Source organism: Bos javanicus, chromosome 19, assembly GCF_032452875.1.
Source record: "Bos javanicus breed banteng chromosome 19, ARS-OSU_banteng_1.0, whole genome shotgun sequence".
Taxonomy (NCBI): domain Eukaryota; kingdom Metazoa; phylum Chordata; class Mammalia; order Artiodactyla; family Bovidae; genus Bos; species Bos javanicus.
The window spans coordinates 29,112,575-29,132,334 of record NC_083886.1 but is presented as its reverse complement, the minus strand read 5'-3'; the positions used below and the strand labels follow the sequence as shown (position 1 = coordinate 29,132,334).

Sequence of the window (19,760 nt, the reverse complement as noted above, 5' to 3'; positions counted from 1 at the left end):
TGTCGAGTGGGGGCTACTCTCTGGTTGTGGTGCTCGGGTTTCTCATTGCAGTGGCTTCTCTTGTTGCAGAGCACGGGCTCTAGGGGCATGAGGGTTTCAGTAGCTGTGGTGCATGGGCTTAGTTGCCCCTTGGCATGTGGATCTTCCTGGATCACAAATCAAACCCAGGCCCCCTGCATTGGCAGATGGGTTCTCAACCTCTACCACCAGGGAAGTCCAGGGTGACATGGTTTTTAGACAGTGAGATCTATGTTCCCTGTGACACATGGGTAAATGCCTGGATGGCATGCCCTTCTCTGGATCCAGAGATCCAGACTCAGGGGTAGGTGATAAAGTGCAATGTCCCTGGTGGAGGTGACAAAATAGCTTTAGTTTGAATGGGCAAGTCTCTAGATGTGACAAACAAGCTCCTCTCTGTGGGAACCTCACAGCTGTTCTTCTCCCCAGTCTCTCTCTGTACTCCCTTCCCCCTCCAGGAGCAGGGGGAGCCGCCTGTCCCACTCTAACCTCCTTGTCAAGCTGTAGTCACTAACTCACAAGGATGTTGAGAGGCAAGACACGCTGAGCTTAGAGACTTTGCCTCACTCTCCTTTACACTGTCTCCTCTGGGAGGGCGGGCCCTGAAGGATTCCCCCTCGTTCTCAATGTTGAGTCAGCAGGAGAGTTCTGACAAGGCTACCAGACTGTGCACGCTCTCTCCCCCAATGTCCCAACCTCTCCCAGGTTAGGTTCCCGTAGGTGGATTTTCAGGAAGTCCTGCCACCCCGATGGAGTCAGGGCTTGAAGAGAAACATCGTCTCTGTCATCCGTCCTTCACTCCTTCCCCATTCCTAAGTCAGTGCTTTTCCCCTTTGTGAAGGTGTTAGTTGCTCTTTGGACAGAGGCTCCTCTGTCCATGAAATTCTCCAGGCAAAAATACTGGAATGGATAGCCATTCCCTTGTACAGGGGATCTTCCTGACCCAGGCTCAGTCTTCTGTATTGCAGGCAGATTCTTTACCATCTGAGCCACCAAGAATGCCCCTTTTCCTTCCTGTTAAACCAGTCTAACCCCTACTGCTTTCCATTATCCTTTTGAGAAGTGACCATCATCAGAAAACCCAATTCAATTCAGCTTAAGCAAGGAAAACAACTTGCTAGCCCATCATCCTCAAATAGCGGAATCTGGTTAGGCCCAGTGAGGAGCAGAGGCTAAAACAAGTGGCAGCAAGAAGGTCTGCCAGCTCCAATCTTATCGTTGTGGTGGCAAGACCACTCAGCATCACATCCTCTTGCAACGCTGCCCTTGGCTTCTAGCAGTGTCTCAATGTGAAGCCTTGTTTGCCCGGCCTGGATCATCCACTTGTCCTTGAAGCAATCCTGGTGGCCAGAGGAATGGAATGATGGGGCAGGACTGGATGGGGAGGTCTGAGTCAGTTCCACAAGGACTGAGAATGGGGCAATGATGGATGCCCAGCACACGGATGCTAGGAAGGTCATGTTAGAAAAAGAGCCTGGGGGCAGCAGGGATGTTGGGCTCAAAGAGAATGGATGACCAATGGGCTGGTTGCACATGGGTGGCTTTGGGATGGTCTATCCTGTTCCAATGCCCCAGACTCTGGGAGGGTTGGAGGTAGAGTGTGGGTTGCTGGTGAGACCTTGTCCAGAGACCAGTGGACCTCAACTTCCCCATTTGGGGGCCCTGATCCTTCAGTCTTGGATTCTGGCTTCCATGGATCTCAGGTCTTGGCCACGGACAAGCTCTGTCCTTCTCTTCCTTCCTCTTTCATGCCTCTGACCAAAGGATGAGGCCAGCTACCCACTTCCAGAGCCTCAGAGATCCTGGTCTTTTCTAGAAGCCTGAAAGTCCAGTGACTTCCCTGCTTTGTCCTCTCGGAGCAGACCCCCTGAGCAGAGGGGCTCCCGTGGGGTTGCAGTCCTGAGATCACCTTCCCCTGCCTGGGCCATCTCTAGGGTTCACCCCATATCTGAAGTCCTCCCTGGCAATGCAATGCCGGGTTCGAACATTCCAGGGATGGGGGTGTTCAGACCATCTGGGCCAAAAGGACCACATACCAAGAAATGGAAGAAAGCACACCTTTATTCCAGGACCCAACACCATGGCATGTGGCCTGGTGTCCAGAGCACACAGTCCAAAAGATCCTGGTGAACATGGCCATACAACCCAGTTCCAGAGCCCCCAGAGTGGGTCCCTGGGGTCCACTGCAGGTGGGGGTGGGGAGCAGAGCCCAGTCCCTGAGAAGCAGCACAGACGAAAGGTGCCAGGTGAGCCCCAGGACGTGAAGTATTGCCCCAGCTACAGGGTAGGCACCCAGCAGCAGCAGCTGCGGGAGATCCCGGCTTTGGTCGTCTTTGGTCCTGGCTACAGAGCCATCCTGAAGGCAAGGCCAGCAGCAGAGGTAGTGTAAACACGGCTAAAGGTGAGGGGAGCCTACTGGCCAAGCCGGGTGCTCTCTGAGCTGGGAGTTGCTGGGGTCTGCAGGTTGTAGGGGTGACCTGGTGGACAGGACTTGGGTCAGAGGACAGGAGTGCTCTCAGAGACTGCCTGGGCCCAGAAAAAAGGTTCCACGGAAATGGAGGAGAAAGACAGGGAGAAACTTCCAGGCAGAGAGAGGAGACTAGGAGCAGAGAGGAGACCGTGGCTTGATCGTTTCCCTCCTCCACTCCCACCAGCCCTCTGAGCTCTAGGGCAGGTGGTCCCTGAGTTCTCCAGACTGGGGAGGAAGACAGGCCTCTCCATTACCAGGCTCTCCCCATCACTTGCATGGTCTCCTTTCAGACTGAGTTCCCAGGTGACTCAGTGGTAAAGAATCCGCCTGCCAATGCAGGAGACATGGGTTTAATCCCTATGTCCAGGGATCCTCCACATGTTTGATCCTCCACGGGAAGATCCCCTGGAGGAGGAAATGGCAACCTACTCTGGTATTCTTGCCTGGAAAATTCCATGGAGAGAGGAGGCTGGCAGGCTATAGTCCATGGGGTTGCAAGAGTCAGACATGACTGAGCGACTGAGCATGCACCTGAGAACAGGGTGAGTTGACAATGGGAAGGAACTGGCTCAGCCCTGTTTTCCCCACCTCTGACCCAAACACAGCTTGGCCCCAGCTCATCCTCCTTCCCCTCTGGGGGTGCCCCACCCGCCCCTATTCTCATCAATCATCCTCCACCTAATCCCAAGTCAACTCTTCCCTGAAGCTCTCCTGAATCACAGGCTAGTAACTATCCTAGGCCCCACACAGGCTGGGAGGAAAAGAGTGGGAAGGGGTGGGGTGGGGTGGGGCGGGAAGGAGGGAAGAGGCAGGGGAGAGACAGCTATGTCCACATGTCAGGTCCAGCACCAGCAAGGCAGAGCTGGCCTTCAATCCCTGGAACCTAAGTACAGAGAAAAAATCTAAAGAGAGATGTTTCAGAATGTAGGTAATTTTAAAAATACTGTGTCTGTGAGTGCATCAGGGTTTAAAAAAAAAGAAATCCTTAATTCACCATCTCCGAACTTGGTTAAAAATGCTTTTTAAATTATACCATATTATTCACTATAGCAGCACCACCTTAAGTAACCAGAACTTGTAGCTGCTGAATCTTAGGTTTCTTCTTTCTCTGCCTTTAGGAAGGAGGAAAAGACCACTAAATTTGTGGGTTTCACGAGTCAGGCAAAGCAACCCTTCAACCCACAGACTCATCCATAGTCTCAACATCAGCTACTCCAGGGTCCTGAGGTCTGATGTCTACAGACACCTGACAGGCACGTAAGAGTTTAGAGAATCCTGGTGTCCTGGAGTCCATGGGGAGTGGCGGGCACTGTGCGAATGGAAGAGTGAAACCTGGAGAGAGGGGTGGGGTGGGCAGGTGGTTGCTCTTTAGCTCCAGCAGGAAGTTGCAGCTGCCCCTGTGTGGGGCTTTTGATTTCAGAGAAGAAGGAAATTTGGTAGACATTTTTACAATGGGGCCTCTGTTGATTTCTAAATGTTAGCTCAAGACAAAAAGAAAACCATTCCAGTGGCCAAACAAGTCTCGAGACGAGTTTCTAGCCTGGTTCTTATGAAATCTTAGAAATTCTGGCTTCCCAGGTGTGCAAATGGTAAACTATCCTTCTGACAGTGCAGGAGATGCAAGAGACTTGGGTTTGACCTCAGGCCAGGAAGATCCCCTGGAGAAGGAAATGGCAACCCATGCCAGTATTTCTCAGCCATCCACTCTCAGCAATTCTGAAATTTTAGAGCTCCTAAGATCATTTAGTTACATGATTCAGAAACTTAAAAGTATGTATACATAGTCTCAAGGAACTCTGTTCAACTCTGTTAAAATGTAGATTCTGTTTCCATAAAATGGGGCCTGAGATGCTGTATTGCTAACAAGCTCCCAGGCGATGTCACTGCTGCTGGCCCACCAACCACACTGTGTGTCAGGACTAAGTCCAGCCTTCCGCCTAGGGAGTCCATCTGATGGTACTATCGCTGCTTACAGCTAGCTCCAGTTCTGCTCACATACCACCAGGGACTGGAGGCTCACTACCTAGAGAGACAGCTTGAGTGGCTGCAGCTGCTGCTAACTTCTGCCACCCAGAGTCCAACATGCCAAAGCCCAGGCTCTGGGATATCAAAGTACCACAAAAGAAACTTCAGCTAGAGACCCACCAGGATGGGATGGCTTGATGCTTGTGGCAAAGACCTAAGCAGGAAGGATTTTCCATCCAACTGTCTGCTCAGCAGCGACCAGTTAAACAGAGAATACTACTATTCCTGGGTGTTCTGGTTAGTAAAGGTTCGGAGCAGTTTGTTTACATGCCTTTCCCCAAAGCCAGGAACCAAGTTTTTTTTCTCTGCACTTGGGCAAGGTGTGTGGTGCCACCAAAGGAGCCAGTTTCCAACTGGTGGAGGATGGAGAAGAGAAGGATGCTTGAGGCTAAATAGAAGCCCTGGAATCCTCAGGCCACGTGACAACCCCTGTGCTGGTGGAATAGGTGGGCTCCACCTCCTCTGGGGTTGGGACATCCAATCCCAGACCCTCCTTCCTGGGGCCTTCCTGATGGGCTCAGGGTCACTGGGGCTGCAGGCCATATGCCCCGTGCCCCATATCCCAAGGCCAACCACTCCGAAGCCCAGCTGTCAGAGCTGGGGTGTGCGGAAACCACCTAGGCCACTCTTCATTTCACCACCGAAGGGGAACCCAGGCCTAGAGAGTGCATGAGGCTTTCTCAAAGTCACACAACTGGTTTGCAACCAGCTCTTGTAAAGGCTCATAATCCTTTGAGGCAGAGCTGGACAGAAGTCACTGGTATTAGCCAGGTTTTTGGTCACCTACAGCAGCAACGTTCAGGAAAAGGACCTTCCGGAATAATCCTGAGGGAAAGAGGAGGGTCTCAGAGGGAAATCGTGGACAGGGGTCATGGGGATTCTCCTCTGTAGGGAAGAATCATGGATCAGTTTCCTGGAGGGCAGAGGGCTGGGTGTCTGCTGGAACAGAGCTCTGGAGGCAACAGTCAACTGGTCCTCTAGTGAATCCTAGAATCACTGAGTTCCAGAGGCCCAGAGGAAGGGCTTGTTAATGCAGTAAAGGGAGAGGGGGTCAGAGTGAAAGTTCCAGAAGGTCATGTTTAAAGGTATTCCCAAGTCTGGATTCCTGGACCACTCCAGAGCTCCAAAACCAGAATCGCTGTGGCTGGTGCTTCCCTCCCAGGGGAAATGTCTGGGTTTAGGAAGCAGCCTGAGCCCACCAAGTCAGGGGAAGGGTTGTCTGTCCTCTGGGAAGCATTTGTGGTCCCCGGGGTCTGAGGGGCCTAGGAGCCCGGGGGAGTAGGGGCGCAGTACCTTGTTCCAGACCCAGCCTCACTTCCCAGAAAACTGGCCTGGCCTCGCCTTCTCTAGCTTCTGGCGCCGATCAGGGGGGATCTCGTGCAGGCTGATGCCGTGGTTGCTGGCCCTGTGGGGAAGGGAGAAGAGGCGGTAGGAGGGCAAAACCCACGCCACCCTGCATGGGCAGGAGTGGGGAGAGGGGACCGAGGGAGTAACTCGGTCTTCACCCACGGATGCCGGATCCTCACCCGGGTTGCAGGTCCGGTGGTTTGGGGATGGGTTTGTTGAAGCCGCGTCTGCCCACCAGCCAGTAGGTTTCCTCTGCGCCCTTGCCCTGGGGAGACACGCGGGACGGTAGGGCTCAGGCGGGCTGGGGTGAGGGCCGGTGGCGCTCCAGGTCAAAGTGGAAGCGTGTCTTCCAGCCCGGCCTCACCTTCAGCTCCGTGCGGCCCCGCACCTCAGTCAGGAAGCCCTCGTTTAGGGCGGAAAGGATCTGCACGGTGCTCCTGTTCACGTGGATGCGGTAAGCTGGGAGAGCGGGGGACACCGTGACCTCGGGGGACACCCCTCCCGCGCCCCCGCCCCACCCGCCCCTTCCGCCCCGTCACACTCACGCAGCCCAGTGGACTCCATGCGCGAAGCGGTGTTGACTGTGTCCCCAAACAGGCAGTACCGGGGCATGGTGAGGCCCACCACGCCCGCCACGCACGGGCCTGCGGAGAGGAGCAGGGTTGGCGGGCCTGCGGGCCCGGGCGGCACCTAGTAGGGCTCAGCGGTCTTTAGCATTCCCAGAATCTCCACTGGCTCCCCAAAGACACCCTCTCAAGCATGCCCTCCCAATTACCATGGAGCCCCTGGTGTGAAAAGGTGGCTTCAAAACAAGTTCCCCTCCTCCCCCCGCCCCCTCCACAAGTTTGCCTCTTATCTGGGAAAGCGGAGCCCTGCCCGCATTAGGGAGAGGGGCTGGAGTGCCCGGGGGGCAGGGGGGCCCGGGTGTGGGGACAGTTACCTGAGTGCAGGCCAATGCGGATGCGCACCGGCACTTCCGGCATGTGGCGCATGCGGAAGGTGCCCACGGCGCTGAGGATGTCCAGAGCCATATTGGCGATCTCTGCCGCGTGCCGGTGCCCGTTCCTCTGGGGCAGCCCGGAGGCCACCATGTAGGCATCCCCAATTGTCTCCACCTGAGGCCAGAATTCAGTACTGAGCCTCCGCCACCAATGCCACTGTCCCTGGTCAGGAGGCCTAAACTGGGGTGAGTGCAGAGATCCTGGGGGCCTTCCAGACAGGGGACTGAGTGGGGGACTGGCAGCAGAGAAAAGGAACAGGAGGGCTGGGAAAGAGGACTGTGCTGGTGGACTTGGATAGTGGGTCTGGGACCTGAGCAGAAAGGGCTGGGTGCTGGGGAAACTGAAGGAGGGCTTGTCCCCTCCACACCCCACCTTGTAGACATCATGGGAACCGATGATGGCATCAAAGAGTGTGTAGAGGTCGTTGAGCAGGTCTACCACTTCGATGGGCTCACTCATGGCTGAGATGGTGGTGAAACCCACAATGTCACTGAAGTACAGTGTCACCTCTTCGAAATACTCGGGCTCCACAGGTGTCCCCATCTTCAGCGCCTCTGCCACAGACCTAGGGATGGCAGGTGGTGAGGTTGCCTGGAGGCTGCCCCAGGCTGGCTGGACTCCAGCTGTCCTCCCCAGTCATCTCTCCCCATCGACACCCACGGAGGCAGCATCTGTGTGAGCAGCCGGTCTGTCTTCTGCTTTTCCAGCTCCAGCTCCTCTGTGCGCTCCCGGATCAGGTCCTCCAGGTTACTGGAGTACTGTTCCAGCATCCGCAGCATAGAGTCGATGATGTTCATCTTCCGGCCCTTGTTGATGCTCTTGAACTAGTAGGAGGAGGAAGCTGGTGGGGCTGCTGGGGACCTGGGCTGCCATGCCCCTCTCATGCAGCCATATGATGCCTGATCCTCTGTCCACACCCCTTTTCATCTCATCCTAGTCAAGCCCACACTTCACCCCGTGCTGGGCACTGTGTTTTCACACATTATTTCCAGGTCAGCTGTTCTGTTAGTAACTGACAAGGGACTGAAACCAGCCCAGTCTTTGGACTCCCAAGCCAAGAGTCTCTTCCCCACACCAGGCCAAATACATACTCAATAAATGTTATTTTAATTGAATTAAATTCTTTTCTCATCTAGAGCTCCATCTCCCATTCCAAAGGTCTCCACAGCCCCCATTCTCACTCTGTCCCTACCAAACCCTTAGTCCTCAGGCAATGCCTTAGGAAGTAGCCTGGAAGGTCAGAGATCCTGCCAGCCTGCCTTTCAGCAGCCCCCAGCCCCACCCCAGGTTTCTGGCAAGTGCCCAGCCCAGCCCCTGACCAGTTCAAAGGTGCGATCCATGGAGGGCCGAAGTTCTGGCTGCTCTGCCCAGCACTGTTTCATCAGCTGGATGCACTCCATGGGCGCCTGGTCTATGGACACGGAGGGCCGACACAGTGGAGGGGGGCTCTGTACCCTCTTCACCACTTCTGGAAGTATGAAGGGACCAAGAGAGGAGATGGACCAGAGGAGAAGCCACCTCTGACTCTGGCCTGATTGTTGCAGCTTGAAATGAGGGAACTGGATATGGTCTGGGATTCCTTTAAATCAGAGCTTCATTAGATGAGGAAATGTAGTGTGGGAGGTGACTCTGGGAGCAACAAGAGGACCCTGAACCGTTGGGTAGGGGGCAGGGGGCTGTAAGACGTGTCAGGCAAAGAGGCTGCCTTATTTATTGCACATAAGAAAAGCAGAGGTTAGATTGATCGAGTAGTTCTCTGTTTCCTGTCTGGTGGGCTCCAGTCCATGGGGTCGCAAAGACTTAGTGACTAAACCACCAGCACCATCATAGATGATAATATGGACTTGAACTAGATCCAGCTGCTTTCTTCCCCCTCTTCCCCTCTCCTGCTGTCTCCCTGGGGCCCCTAAGAACCTGACAGGAATGTACTACTAGCCTTGGGGGAGCAGGAGGGGTCCAGGATCAGAACAGAGGAAACCATGGGGCGCTGAAAGGTCGCCCCTCCCATCCTGATGCTTGGCTCTCCACTGCCCTGATTCTTCAGGCGCACATAAGTGTCAGTACCCAGCGAGACTGGGTCTCTAGTCCCAACACCAGGCAAGGGGCCGCCGTACCCTCGGGAGTGAGCTCCAGCATGGCGTAGGGGGCGCTGCGGCACACGACCTCCTGCATAATGATGCCCAGACTGAAGACGTCGCCGGCCAGCGTTCCCCGGCGCTCCAGGACCGGGTCTCGAAGCAGCTCCGGGGCTGTCCATAGCTGGTCTGAGGTCGGGGAAGGGGGTGTGGGCACGCGGAGAGCCGCGGAGGCCCTGGGGACAGACCCCCCCCCCCACCCTCACCAGAAAGCCCAGACTCGCCCTCGCTCAACCTCTCAGCCTGTGTCTGACCTTACTGCTCGCAGTTATCCCCAAGAGAAACTACCAGAAACCCTAAACAGGTTTCGGAAACAGTCCTTCCCTTTAGACAAAGCGGTGCCCAGAGAAGATTTGGTCCCTTGGAAACAAGCCAAACCATTAGGTAAAGCCCCATTTGAAGCAGGACTCCCAGCAGAGGCAGGAGCTCCGCCCTCAGGCACAAGTACCACCCCCTGGGCAAGTCCCGCCTCCCTAACACGTCCCGCTCCCCCAACAAGCCCCGCCTCCCCAGCCACAGTGTTCCCTCTCTTCGTCTCAGAGGTCACAAGACCTTTTCGGTCTCAGGAGTGGCGTCCAGTGGATGTGAGATGGAGAGAGTTCGAGGGAGGAGGAAAGAAGAGGCGCTTGAAATAATGGGGATGCGGGGGATGCTTGTCCGCGCAGGAGGCAGCCGGAGACGCCTACCCTCCGCGCTCGGTGGCTCAGGTAACACCCTCTGCGCCTCCAGCAGTCGCCCATGACCGTGGTCGGTGACTTTAAGCACGAACCTCCCGTCCACCACGCAGTTCCGTGACTTCAGCCGCCCATGGGCCACCCCTCGATGGTGCAGATACCTTATTCCCTGGAAAGGGTGTCATAAAGGGCAGACTCAGCCCACGCGGGTCCCCTGCTGGCTCCTCTCCGCTGCATCCCACCCACTCACCCCCACACGCACACCTTGATGAGGTCCAGGAGGAGGGAAGACTTGAACATCCAGTCCAGCTTTATGTCTCTCTGGGCGAGGAGGTCTTGGAGGGAGCCGCGGGCGCAGTGCTCCGAGACCACAGCCAGCACGCCTTCCCCGGGGGCCGCGGGGCCGCCAGCTCCTCCCGCCAGGAAGAGGCCCAGGTAGAGGGCCACGTTTTCATGCCGGAGTTCCCGGATCTGTAGGGGGGTGGGGGGTGGGGGGTGGGGCACTTAACAGGCATTTTCTGTCCTAGGAGCCAGGTGGATGGAGCGGAGGCTGTTATTCAGGTCTCGCTTTGATCGGAGGATGGGATAAGAATGGTGAGTGGAAAGATCTATAGGGCATGTAAGGGGCTTCCTTCTACAGTAACTTCTCTCTCTGGAAAAGACAACATGGTCAAAGGCCACCGTTCAGACACTGAACATGATTTTGGTTTTGTTTTTTTGGCCCCACCGCGAAGCCTGCAGGGATCTCCCGGCCCTTATCAGCGCCCCCTGCAGTAGAAGCGCGGAATCTTAACCACTGGACCACCAGGGAAGTCCCTGAACATCGTTTAACTTAAAAGTTATGAATGAAAAGACAACCTTGCCCTGGTAATCAGGACCCAGGCAGATTCTGATTTACTAACCATAAGACTTTGAACTTGATGGGTCTTAAAGGAAAACACCTGATGAAAGAGAAGCTCCTGGTACCACCCTGCCTTCTGATACAACAGCCCTTTGGGGGAGAATCAGGCAGACACTGCACTATTTTCAAAAGTCACCAAAATGGCTTGTGCTGGGGACTCAGCACAGGGCCTCTCTGCTTGGTTACATCATTGCACCAGATATTTCTGAGACCCCCATCATGTTGTTCCCCAAGTTAGGGAAGGACTAAGCGGTCCAGCTGTGTCCAAGAGGAGCCATCAACAAGGTCACACCCACCCAGGAGGACAGAGGCCCTCACCATCTGGCTGCAAAAAAGGGGGCTAGTGGGTGACCAGTGCCCTTGCTAGCTTTTCTTTGGTCCCACAAGGGGCTTCTTTTCATCTTAAATGCCTATTATTAAACGGTGACCTAGTCTGTTGACTACTGGTAGTCCACTTAAGTCATTCTGCAGCTGTGACCCAGAGCTTCTGGGAGGCATCTGTGAAGGAGGCCAGGCCAGGGCTGTACAGTGTTAGGAGTAAGGAGGGCATTAAGGTTGGAAATACCAGAATAAGCCAGTTTATAGCCTCCTTGCCAGTTTTCCACTTCCTTCAATATGCATCAACTGGGCCATGCTGCACAAGCAGTCTGACAGAACTGGAAGCCCATTTATTTTCTGTTGTTCACTCAACAAACATTCGCTGAGTGTCTCTAATGTTCCAGACACCCTGCTGGGTGCTGGAAATACAATGGAGGGGATAGAGAAAAAGTTCTCACTCAGCTTACAGTTCAGGGAGGGAGGAAGATAAGAAATAAGCAAGCACACACAGGTGAACAGACGATGACAAATTATGATACAAACATCTCAAAGAAAAGAACTAGTGTTGTAAGAGCATGATGGGAAACCTGCTTTAGAGAAGAGGAGACACTTCATTGAGAGCTCTTGGTCTCCCCCACAGTGGGGCCTACTTGGACTCAGCTGCAAAGAGAAGGCAAGGAGGGAAGAAATGACGGCCACCCCACACCCCATTATAGACCCACTCCCACCTTGGAGAAGGCCATCTTGGTTGCTGGGCGGATAGCTATGTGCCGATCTCCTGGGAATTTCTTCAGCCAAACCCAGTCTCCCTGGAGCAGAGATAGGAGTAATGAATTTGGTTTCTTAAAACTGGGGGCTTTCCTGGTGGCTCAGTGGGAAAGAATCTGCCCGCCAATGCAGGAGGCACAGGTTTGATCCTTGATCTTGGAAAATTCCACATGCCATGGATCAGCTAAGCCCGTGTGCCACAACTACTGAGCCTGGGCTCTAGAGTCTGGGAGCTGCAACTACTGAAGCCCATGTGTCCTAGAGTCCATGCTCCACAACAAGAGAAGCCACAGCAATGAGAAACCCGAGCACCACAACTAAAGGAGCAGCAGGAGCAAGGAGCTTGATGTTTGCTCTGAATCTCCCTCCCTCTTGATTAGCCGAGCTCTCTTGGCTCTCCCTGAATCTGATCTCATTATTTCCCACCCATCCCACCTCATTCAGATTTGCAGACTTCATAGTTAACGTCCTAATGCCCTCTTGTGACTTTCTTTTTTCCACTCTAAGTCTTGCTGTTCCAGAGATTGATTGGGATAGAAATGCTGGGTGGGGTCAAGATGTGGGTCTGGCTTGAGTCAGAGACAGCCTTTTTATTTTTTAAGCCTTGATTGAATTTGTTACAATCTTGTTTCTTTTTTTTTGGGGGGGAGGTTGTTTTTGGAAGTTTTGTTGTTGTTTGTCTTTTAGCCTCGAGGCATGTGAGCTCTTTGCATTGGAAGGTGAATTCTTAACCACCCAGGGAAGTCCCAGGCCTCCAGTCTTTAGGCCACTGTGATAGGCCTTTGAAAAGCCATCACTTGGATGATGGCTAAGGGGAAATCCCCCAGCAGGAAGGCTTCCCAGATGCCCCCCTTTGAGGAGGAATCCCCAAACCCTCTCGGGGTTCCCATCCTGGGCTCCTATCCCCATTTCCTCGGCTTGTCTCCAGGACTAGAGCTCGGCCTGCCTGGGAATCATGCTCACCTCATAGAGGCCAATGTTGGTGTAATCCGGGAGCTGGCTGTGGATGCTGCGAACATCTGATATGCTGCGGGCAGCCAGACTGGTTCGACTCCCCTGGGCCACCTGGAGGATAGAGATCAAAGAACAGGGTCAAAATACACTGTGGGGTCAGAGTCCTGCGTTGAGGTCAGGCTGAGTTCTGAGAATTATAGAAGGGAAGGGAAGAAACCTTAATTAGAGAAGGTGATAATGACATTACTTCCCATGTACAGAATGCTTCACGGTTTATAAAACAAACATATTCATTTTCTTGTTGGAGCTTCACGCTGTCTCAGGAAAGTGGTCAAGACAGGGGCTGATACCCTCATTGCACACGTAAGAGGGCTTATCCCAGCGCTCAGACCTGGGACAGAGTGAGGGCAGAAAGCAGGCCTTCCCAGGTGGGGGCTGGGGTGAGGGCTGGCCCAGGCAAGAGAGGACAGCTGGCTCCTGGATCCCCACCTCCCCCACCTTTCGAGAGTTGCCCCCATGCGGGTGGAGGAAGGTGATGTCATCCAGAGTCAGGATGATCTTGTTGGGGCCAGAGACCATTTGGATGTGAAGCAGCCGGTGCCTGGTAGAGAAAGGAAGTCATCTTCACCAAGAGGACCAAGGTCTGTGAGAGGAGGCCAATGCAGGGGTGGGGGGGTAATGCTGTCTCAGGGAGGGCAGTCACCCCCAGATCACGTGTCCCCTGGGACTCCACCAGCCCTCCAGCCCTCCTTCCTTCTCCCCTTTTCCCTTCATCTACTCTTGAGTGGGCTCAGTCTGCTGCACAGTTGCCCATTTCCAGCAGGTGGAGAACCAAGCACATCTCCTACCTAGCTCACTCCCCTACTCACCTACAATAATGGGCCAGGAAGGCCCCAGCCAGCCCCATCCCAACCACCAGGAGGAAGCCAATAAAGACGACGCTGGGTTCCACTCCTGGAGGGGCAGTGAGAGGAGAGAGGCTGGGGACCGTGGCAGGGGGCAGAGGGGAGGACCCTCTCTAGGGAGGTATGTGGTCCTGTCAAACCCTGCAGGCTCCAGGAAAGGGGGATGGGTACTCGGAACAGGACCAAGGGAAAAGTCAGGGGTCTTGCAAAAGGTGGGAAGGTGGTTCTTGGGAATGTTAAAAAGCTTCCAAAAGGGCTCCAGGGGCTCCACAGTAGAGGGGTCCTGCACAAGCCAGGGGTCTCTGAGGAGGCCCTGGAAGGGCCTCCAACAGGACTTACGGGATGAGAGTTCACTCTCACCATTTTCTGGAGGGTTCATGGTCACTGTCCCAGTGGGGGCTGGGATGCTCGCCCTCACCTCCGTTGCAGATGGTGTCTGGGTCGAACCAACACGAGGGGTCAGGCCCAGGCCCCCGTCCACCTTTAGGAAAATGCACTGGGGTTCCAGCGGAGTGGAAGAAGCCCTGGGTAGGGTCCAGAACGTATGTAGCGAACAGCTGGTCCCCAGTGGCATCCGTGTCCAGTAGCACAAACGAGGGCTCCTCAGCTCCTCCCAGGGCCCCACAGAAGCCAGGGACCCGGGCATCCCGGATATGGCGGGCCACCGCTGCTCCGGACACCCAGCCGCCACCTGCGGCCACCCGTGCTCGCGCCACGCCCCCAGCCAACAAGAAGACTGAGTCATAGATGGTGCCGAAGAGAGGGGATACCTGGGAAAGAGGGTAGGGGCCTCAGGTTTCGGGGTCAAGGCCCGTAAAAAGACAGGGACTTACTGTCCCCGCTTATTCTTCTACTGGGCCCTTCAAGCCCTCTGTGAATTGACTGCACCTCCTAGTTAGTGGTTCCATATCCTTCCCATTGGCTCTCTTCCTCTCCCTAATTGGCTATCCCATATCTTTTTGCCACTGCCCTTCCCTCTTTTCAGGATTCTTAAGGTCTTCTTATCATTCGTTACTTCCGATTCCATCACCTACATCTCCTCTCTTTCCTCTCCTTTTGGTTGCCCTGCATATATTTTTAAAATCATTACCTATTATTCATTGAAAGCCTTCTTTGCTGTCTTTTGATTGGCTTCTATTTTTCCTTCTTTTCTTTTCCCCGAGTCAACCACCTGGTCTCATTGAGCTTCTCTATTATTTCCAGTTCCCATCTGGCACTAGGGATCTATCAGGATCCAAGATAGAGTCCATATCTTGAAGAATCTAGTCCCTATCTCAAGGAATCTTTCCTCTGGAGGGATGTTAAGGAGTGAGGGTAGGGGTAACTGAGGGAGCTGAGGAGACAGGAAAGAGGGCCCCAGCCCAGGCTGGAGGAGGAGGAAAGGGCTTCCAGAAGTGACCATCCCTCAGGGGATGAATCAGAAATATGTGGAGGAGTGTAGGGACAGGAGAGAGGGAGCAGCACAGTCCGGTAGCACAGAAGCAGAAGACCATATCTGGAGAACCCAAAGGAGATCAGTCTGACTGAAGTTCAAGAAAGAAGAAAGAGAGAGGAAGACACAGACCTGATAAACCAAGTGGAGACCTATATCTCTCCAGGGCAAGAGAAGCCACTGGGAGACTTCGAACTGGGGTGACACAGTCAGATCTGTGTCTGAAGTTTGATCAGACTGTTGGGTGGAGAAAGGCCTGTGGTAGGTAAGTAGAGACCACTGGGAGATTTCACTGGGTATTTGGACCCGAGGTGCTGTGGCCTGAACCAGGGGACTGACAGCGAGGATGGAGAAAGTAGATGGATTCAAATGGCTTTGGGGAAGCAAAGGTGACAGGACTGGATGTCTGGACATCCAAGGAAGGGTTAGAGGAATCAAGTGACTCCTAGGGCTCTCACTTGGGCAGCTAAGTGGCTGTGCTACTTACTGAGAACTGAATAGGGTGTTCCCCACCCTTTCCCTCGCCTCTCTTTCTTCACCTGCCCTCCATCCCATCTCATCACTGTTCTCAGGGAATCTGGAGTATTAGCTGCTTCTTGGGAATAAGCTGTGAATCTAAATGTTCATAAAAGCCCTTGGCTCCACCCAGGGACCTTTCTGCTTCTCACAGGATGTAAGTTCTCAAAAAGTTAAGACCTGAGATGAAGCCCCAGGGGAAACACATCTGAACTGGGCATGGAGGCTGGATCTGTATTCCCCCTCCTTCCGGCTCTCTCTCTCTTTTTCTTTTTCCAGCTCTCTGTTAAGAACACCAGCTCTTTGTTAGAGGCTGTAGGTCATAGCCTATTGGAAGTGGGTTTACTTAAAAGTAGGCTGCAAAAGATGTTGCACTATAGAGTTGGTTAAGAGTTTGCCATCTAGGTTTCCTTCCAAGGAGTAAGCATCTTTTAATTTCATGGCTGCAATCACCATCTGCAGTGATTTTGGAGCCCAAAAAAATAAAGTCTGACACTGTTTCCACTCTGCTTGCTGCTGCTGCTGCTGCTAAGTCACTCCAGTCGTGTCCGACTCTGTGCAACCCCATAGACGGCAGCCCACCAGGCTCCCCCGTCCCTGGGATTTTCCAGGCAAGAACACTGGAGTGAGTTGCCATGTCCTTGTCCAATGCATGAAAGTGAAAAGTGAAAGTGAAGTCGCTCAGTTGTGTCTGACTCTTAGCGACCCCATGGACTGCAGCCCACCAGGCTCCTCCGTCCATGGGATTCTCCAAGCAAGAGTACTGGAGTGGGGTGCCATTGCCTTCTCCAACTCTGTGCTTAAGTAGGTATAAATAGCAATGATCCCAGCAGATGAGAGGGAGCACTGAGCTATTCTGATCTGTAGTGAGACACCTGGGGGTGCTAATAAGGGAGGAAGAATAAAGAATAGGTAAGCCATCCAAGCAGAGACATTACTTTGCCAACAGAGGTCCATCTAGTCAAGGCTATGGTCTTTCCACTTGTCATGTATGGATATGAGAGTTGTGAAGAAAGCTGAGCGCTGAACAATTGATGCTTTTGAACTGTGGTGTTGGAGAAGACTCTTGAGTCCCTTGGACTGCAAGGAGATCCAACCAGTCCATTCTGAAGGGGATCAGCCCTGGGATTTCTTTGGAAGGAAAGATGTTAAAGCTGAAACTCCAGTACTTTGGCCACCTCATGCAAAGAGCTGACTCATTGGAAAAGACTCTGATGCTGGGAGGGATTGGGGGCAGGAGGAGAAGGGGACAACAGAGGATGAGATGGCTGGATGGCATCACTGACTCGATGGACGTGAGTCTGAGTGAACTCCGGGACTTGGTGATGGACAGGGAGGCCTGGAGTGCTGCGATTCATGGGGTTGCAAAGAGTCGGACACGACTGAGCAACCGAACTGAACTGAAGAGTTTGCTCCTTGGGGCTGAAGGTGAGAGGTCTCATTACCTACTCTCTGGAAGCAATTCCAATACACTAAGACGCTCCAAGCAAGGTCAGACAGGGAGACTTGACATTCCCAGGACAGGGAGAGTTCGTGCTTCTTCTCTCCCTATACCTCCTCCCTCCCATTGACTGCATGCTGCTCTCATTCCATCTGGTCTGTGGTCTGTCCGCTTCCCTTCCCACTGCCTCCAGCCTCCATCTCCACTTTTGGCGATTCTCTGCTCTCTTCCCCCGGCTCTCTTCCCCTCTTCCCACCTCCCTGGTCGCTCTACCTGCTGCAGATTGAGGTCCAGGGGCAGCTCCCGGTGCTCTTGGGCCCTGCGCAGGCTGTCCCGCACGCTGCCTCCCAGGGGACAGTGACGGGTGAGGGTGAGCACTGCATCGTGGGCCTTGCGAAGCTGTGAGCTGTTGGCGAGCACCGCCAGGGCGTCAGGGCCTGGAGACAAGGCGTAGTGGAGAGTGTCGAAGGGCAGGAAGACCAGGGAACCGTCGGCCAGGCCCAGTTCCTCTGCAGCCTCCAGCAGGCAGCGCTGCTCCTCGCCGCCCAGCAAGACCGAGTGCATTACCATGATCACTGCTGCGGACACAGAGACCCAGCTAGGGACTCTGTCCTCTGCTCCCTGGACGATCGATCCCCGCCCTCGCATCCTGCAGGGGAGCCTACCTCTGACTCTGGGCCCATCTTGGACCCTCCTCAAGGCCTCCCGGGCTCCAGACAGGTCGGAGGGCTCCATGGAGGTCACCAGGGCCACGGGCAGGCCCCTGGCCCTGAGCGCCGTGGAAAGTGCGTGTCCCGCCTCCACCCACAGGTCCTGGGGGGCGGTGACCAAGGCCACGTGCGCCCAGCGGAAAGCGCGCAGGAGGGCGTAGAGGGCATCGGCCGCGGGCGTCACCACCGGAGCCGTGGTGCCCGCTGCCCGCGTCCCGGGACAGCCCCAGGGCACCAGAGCGACCCCCGCCTCCTGGGCTAGTAATTCCGCCGGCCGGCAAGCTGCGGGGTTCACCGGCCCCACTAGACCCGAGACGCGGGTGAGCGCCGAGGACACGGCCCCCAGCGAGCCCGGCGTCCGGCACGGCTCGGGCAGCAGCGCGACCTCGAAGCGGGGGCCGCCCTCCAGGGCAGCCGCGTGGTTCAGGCGGGAGGCGGCCAGGCGGGCGGCCAGGTCCGGGCGGGCACGCGCGAAGATGGGGTCGCAGGCCCAGGGGCCCAGCACCCCCACAGTGAACACGGCCGAGAGGACGGAGCGCGGCAGGAGCAACAGCAGCAGCAGCGGTGGCCTCAGCCGAAGCCGGGGCCGGGGCGGGATCGGGGGAAGGCCGGGCGGAGACGGAGCCCACTGCGTAGGGGCGCAGAGTCCGGGGTCCCGAAGCCCACCCGCGAGGAAGGTGCAGGCGGTCATTGCCGGCTTCTGCGAGCACGAACCGACTAGCATGAGCGGATGCGACCCCCAGAGCTCTCCTAGGGCTTTCCGCAACGCCCCCCGCCCCCCCCCCCCCCACTTTCTCAAAGCGCAATTAACCTGCGGGTTGTCTCTGCTTCCATACCGCGCCTCCCGCCCCTGCGTGGACTTCTATATAGGGTCAGGGGTATAGCCTAGAAGTACCCCTGACCCCCCACCACCCCTGCTTTCGCTCCCCCTTGTCTGCCCCTCCCCCCTCTTAGAATCGTGGTGGGGTGGGGGTGGGGGTCAGTAGGGACACTCCTATACCCTTCCATGGTCTCTCTCGGGCAAAAGGGCCCTGGAGTCTGCGTGGAGGGGGCTTTGCCACTCACCGGAAAGTCCGGGGCTCGGGCCTAGGGCCAGGGTGAGGGGTCACAGGGCCGATCCTTCTGACGCCCTCCCACAGGTCTCCTTTGCCAGGGCCCAGGGCGGGGGGTGTGGGAACAGCAGGCCAGAGCCCTTAATCTCCCCAAGCTGATTAGGGTCTCTTAATCAGGCAGGAAGGGGCTGGTGGAGGATGGGGCCTCCTGGGGTGGGCTCTGTCCTAGCTTCCAGACAGCCAGCCAGCTTCTTTCCCTTCCTTGCCTCCCAAGCCACAACCCCCAACATAAAAGCAGCTGCAGGTCCCCCTCTCAGGCTGCTGCCACACTACCCTGCTCGGCCTGGGGAGCCGCAGGATATGTCCATGGACACTTACGGGTGATCAGTCCTAGGGTCCTATTCCCTCCACTCTTGTTCCCAGTTGTGCCAGCCAAGTCCAAGCCCATCCCTTGGCTGGCAAAGTCTACACCCAGAGACCAAACCCAAACCAGCGTGATACCTGGCTTCTCTCACCTGCCCACACTTGATTCTCTGACCTCCACATCTCCACGCCTAGATAAACATCCTTTTGGCCTTGGGAAGGCAGAACTCCAGGAAGTAATGGAAAGAACTTGGACTGACCTGGGCTCAGATTCCTCCTTATTGGCTTTGTGAACTTGGGAAAGTTTCTTAAGCTCTCTGAAGGTTGTTGTGGAAACTACTTGTGACAATGACTATAATTGCTGCTGCTGCTAAGTCGCTTCAGTCGTGTCTGACTCTTTGCGACCCTATAGATGGCAGCCCACCAGGCTCCGCTGTCCCTGGGATTCTCCAGGTAAGAACACTGAAGTGGGTTGCCATTTCCTTCTCCAATGCATGAAAGTGAAAAGTGAAAGTGAAGTCGCTCAGTCCTGTCCGACTCAGCCACCCCATGGACTGCAGCCTCCTCTGTCCATGGGATTTTCCAGGCAAGAGTACTGGAGTGGAGTGACATTGCCTTCTTGAGACTATAATTGCCGGGATGACAAAAACAGATAAAACAATTTTAAAGAAGACTGTAATGGGATACTTACCTTACTATATATCAAAATTTATTACAAAACTATAATAAT

The 19,760-nt window shown here is 55.1% G+C and overlaps 1 protein-coding gene and 1 long non-coding RNA gene across 2 annotated transcripts; one reads left to right on the top strand and one right to left on the bottom strand.

Moving 5' to 3' along the window:
* Window positions 1-2,061: 2,061 nt before the first annotated feature.
* GUCY2D (guanylate cyclase 2D, retinal) lies at window positions 2,062-18,732 on the bottom strand. The gene is made up of 18 exons (XM_061389714.1): window positions 17,179-18,732; window positions 13,935-14,286; window positions 13,481-13,565; window positions 13,110-13,212; window positions 12,621-12,722; window positions 11,618-11,698; window positions 9,935-10,141; window positions 9,683-9,839; window positions 8,976-9,125; window positions 8,181-8,329; window positions 7,522-7,685; window positions 7,234-7,426; window positions 6,801-6,975; window positions 6,406-6,504; window positions 6,225-6,319; window positions 6,040-6,125; window positions 5,807-5,918; window positions 2,062-5,338 (listed from the first exon to the last, which is right to left on the bottom strand). The coding sequence occupies exons 1-17, from the start codon at window positions 18,337-18,339 to the stop codon at window positions 5,825-5,827; spliced, it is 3,453 nt and encodes a 1,150-aa protein (XP_061245698.1). The 5' UTR covers window positions 18,340-18,732; the 3' UTR covers window positions 2,062-5,338; window positions 5,807-5,824.
* On the top strand, window positions 6,909-11,011 carry LOC133231422 (uncharacterized). The gene is made up of 4 exons (XR_009731133.1): window positions 6,909-7,046; window positions 7,569-9,703; window positions 10,198-10,264; window positions 10,405-11,011. It is a non-coding gene; the product is annotated as an uncharacterized LOC133231422 (long non-coding RNA).
* Window positions 18,733-19,760: the final 1,028 nt, after the last annotated feature.